Source organism: Myotis davidii, unplaced genomic scaffold (genome assembly GCF_000327345.1).
Source record: "Myotis davidii unplaced genomic scaffold, ASM32734v1 scaffold147, whole genome shotgun sequence".
Classification (NCBI taxonomy): domain Eukaryota; kingdom Metazoa; phylum Chordata; class Mammalia; order Chiroptera; family Vespertilionidae; genus Myotis; species Myotis davidii.
In genome coordinates, this window is record NW_006383010.1 from 6984614 (window position 1) to 6988373 (window position 3760).

Consider the following 3760-nt stretch of genomic DNA (forward strand, 5'->3'; position numbering starts at 1 on the left):
AAATAATCAATAAATATCTCTGTATATAAAAGGCTAATATGAAAAGTGTCCCCTCGGGAGTTTGACCTGGAGACTGGGAGTTCGATTGCTCGCTATGACATGAGCTGACCACCAGGAGGTGGCGCAGAACAAAGGAAGGTCCCAGCCGGTAGCCAGAAGGTCCTGATTGGCCCTGATCACTGGCCAGGCCTAGGGACCCTACCCATGCATGAATTTCATGCACTGGGTAATATGATAATAAATAATAATACAAAAATAAACCCTATGTTTCACATACAATTATAGACCTACTCGTGCCCACCCCTGCATATTTATAGTGTTCTACATGACTTATGAAAATATATCTTTGAATTTTTTATTTTAACTATGTAATATAGCTAGTGTTGCTTGTAGTTGAAAATCACTAAATATTTATTAACAGAAAATATTTAGTCCTAAGTAAAGGATGTTTATTTAAAAGGGTAAGGAAATATTTGCCTTATATTAGTCCTTAAAATCATTGAACTATAAGAATTATGATTCTTTCACCCACTGCCCTAGAGTGAATAAAAAACATTACCACTTTTTCATTGTTTGCAATTGTATAGATGTATATATCTATTAGCAATGCAGTTTTATGAATGAGAAATGGTTGCAACTGTACCTGGAAAATTCATAGGCAATTCAAATGGTTGTGGTGATTCACCACCTTCACTGTGCTCACAAATTTCAGCTATGATCTTCTTAATTTTGAGGCCAGTAATTTTAATCACCTCTCCTGTTGACAAACAGCATTCATTTCCAAACATTTCATAAACAGAACCTGAAAAATAAAGAGTAAAAGCAGCTCTTAAAAAAGAATTGAAGAACAGGAAGGAGTCAAAAGCCTTATATTACGTGTTTTTATTCAGTTCCTCTCTTAGCTACCTACTAACGAGGACTTCAATCAAGCCTGGCAAAATGTACAGCATGTACCAGGAAAAATATTAGATTTTCACTTTATTCACTGGGCAAGGGAGAAAGAATCTTATTTTTGTTATTATAAATTGAATTTATGGTTTCCTCAGCACCTTTAGCTCATCCTCTGACCAGGGCATCTAGACACAGACCTTATACACTTCACAAAAGTTAACTCAAAATGGATTAAAGGTTCATTCCATTAAGAACAAATAACTATTACAAAACACATATCGACCTTATATCAAAGCCTCCAAATACATGAAACTACAGCTGCAGTTTTGAAAAGAAATATTAATAATCCTATCTAATAAAAGAGAATCATGGTAATTGTTTCAAGGTCAAACTACAAACATGTCTTTCTCTATTGGGATTTATGATCTGTTTCTGCAGGGTCACAGAATTAAGCTTATCTGAGTCAACAATGATCTAAGTAAGTACTGCAAAAAAGGTTGTAATACAATCTAAGATCCAAAGACAGAGTATCTGCACACTGGGGCTTTATAACAAGAGCATCATTTCTATTTCTTAAACCTGGTTCTCTTCATCATCATGAATATAAGACTTATGCCCATTTTTGTCTCTTGATTTTTGACAAGCAGACCAGTCCAGATAAACTGGAAAGCTTCATTTTAGTTCAGGATTTCAGTCTCTTTCACAACTTTTTATCATAGACTAGAGGCCTGGTGCACAAAATTCATGCACCCGGGGGGTCTCTCAACCTGGCCTGCACCCTCTTGCAGTCTGGGAGCCCTTGAGGGATGTCCAACTGATGGCTTAGGACAGTGATGGTGAACGTTTTGAGCTCGGCGTATCAGGATTTTGAAAAAACGCTAACTTAACTCTGGTGCCATGTCTCATATAGAAATTTTTTGATATTTGCAACCATAGTAAAACAAAGACTTATATTTTTGATATTTATTTTCTATATTTAAATGCCATTTAACGAAGAAAAATTAACCAAAAAAATGAGTTCGTGTGTCACCTCTGACACGCGTGTCATAGATTCACCATCACTGGCTTAGGATGTCCCATGGAGCAGGCCTAAGCCATCAGTCAGACATCCTTAGAGCTGCCAAGGAAGCTAGAGATGCTCCAGCCACCTCCGCTGTGCTCGCCAGCCATGAGCCTAGCTTTTGGCTGAGCAGCACTCCCCCTGGGGGGCAGCCCCTACATTGAGCATCTGCACCCTGGTGGTCAGTGCACGTCATAGCGACTGGTCGTTCCTCCATTCATCGATTTGCATATTACCCTTTTATTATATAGGACTAGTGGCATGGTGCATGAAATTCATGCATGGGAGGGGTGTCCCTCAGCCTGGCCTGCACCCTCTCCAATCTGGGGCTTTTCAGGGGATAGGGATTGGGCCTAAGCCAGCAGTCAGACATCCCTCTCACTAGCCGGGACTGCTGGCTCCTAACCACTCACCTGCCTGCCTTCCTGCTCCCCTCTTCCAGCCTGATCACCTCTAACTACCCCCCCGCCAGCCTGCTCGCCCCCAACTGCCCTCCCCTGCCAGCCAGATCACTCCTAACCACCTCTGCCTTGGACCCGCTACCATGGCTTTGTCTAGAAGGATGTCCAGAAGGTCTCCTGGTCTAAATAGCATAGATGCTAAAGCTAAGCTTTCCACTCATTTATTTTCCTTTTATATCTCCTAATGGAAGAAGAACATGCAGTCAGATGACCAGAAGATGAGCATCAGAAAACAGAAGAGAAAAAAAAATTATGAATAATCTATCTCTACTAAAAAGAGAACAACACAAAAACTACAACTCTGGGATATTATCGATTTACAGCTAAACAGTAAATAAACTAAAGGTTAATATAAATAAACATTAACAAACTGTAAGGCTTAAAACATACAATTTTTTCCTTACCTCGCATATGATTTATTTCATTTTTATCACACTAAAATATGAACAGTATAAACACAGCATTTTAGGTTTGTTTTTATCTTCTTAATATTTTTCTATTGAAACCCCTTCTTTAGAATCTTGCCTGCTATATAGCAGGCACTTAAAACATTTTTATAGCATTAACAGTTACAATAAAAAATAAGACTGACATGCAATCTAGCTTTAAACAACTCTGCGATTGTATCAGAATCACAATAGAAATCAGAGCAACACTCAAATTAAAATAATTTATGAAGGTTTTAATAAAGGGGCAATTTACACAGAGGCACAGTCAGTTCTAGGCAACACAAGAAAATAAAAATCCTGATCTCACTGTTCTCCCTCCATTTGATCCTCTGCCAGGTCACCTCACTGGCCAAATTCAATCAGAAGGCGGAGGACAAGGGAGGGGCTGATGCCCACACAGAAGTCACCTCCCAAGTAGAGAGTGAAAATGAAAATCCAGCACACCAAACTTACTGTTCATTATGTAGTGAGAACTATTTTTGCAAGCATGCCAGTGTATCTGATCCTCAAGTTTAGTATATATTTCCCTAACTTCTCTACTTTTTATACTCCTCCCTTAACTACATGTTCATACTTTTCATTAACTCCAATTCATAGTGTCAGCCATCACAAATCCTTTGTAGAACAATATGGGATATTAAAAATAATGATAAATCCACAGTGACATTTCCCTCCAATGAATTCAGAATAGTTAATTTCTATGATCCTCATTTGGCAATTTACCACATACTAACATTTTACATCTTCAGTATTATCTCATCCTGTACTTAACTTTTTATGACTTTAGGTTTTATTACTCCCAATTCAATCTTAAGCTTTATGAAAGAAAATATTGCATTATATTATTACATAACTATAACACATCAACTTCCCTTCTTCACTTATTCAAATTAAAGATG

General features: G+C 38.0%; 1 protein-coding gene across 1 annotated transcript in view; it reads right to left on the reverse strand.

The window, feature by feature from the left end:
• Window positions 1-3760, reverse strand: part of THEMIS (thymocyte selection associated) — a 137655-nt gene that overhangs the window by 109790 nt on the left and 24105 nt on the right. The window contains exon 2 of the mRNA XM_015557842.1: window positions 644-802. Coding sequence (XP_015413328.1) covers window positions 644-802 — 159 coding nt within the window. The remainder of the gene's footprint in view (window positions 1-643; window positions 803-3760) is intronic.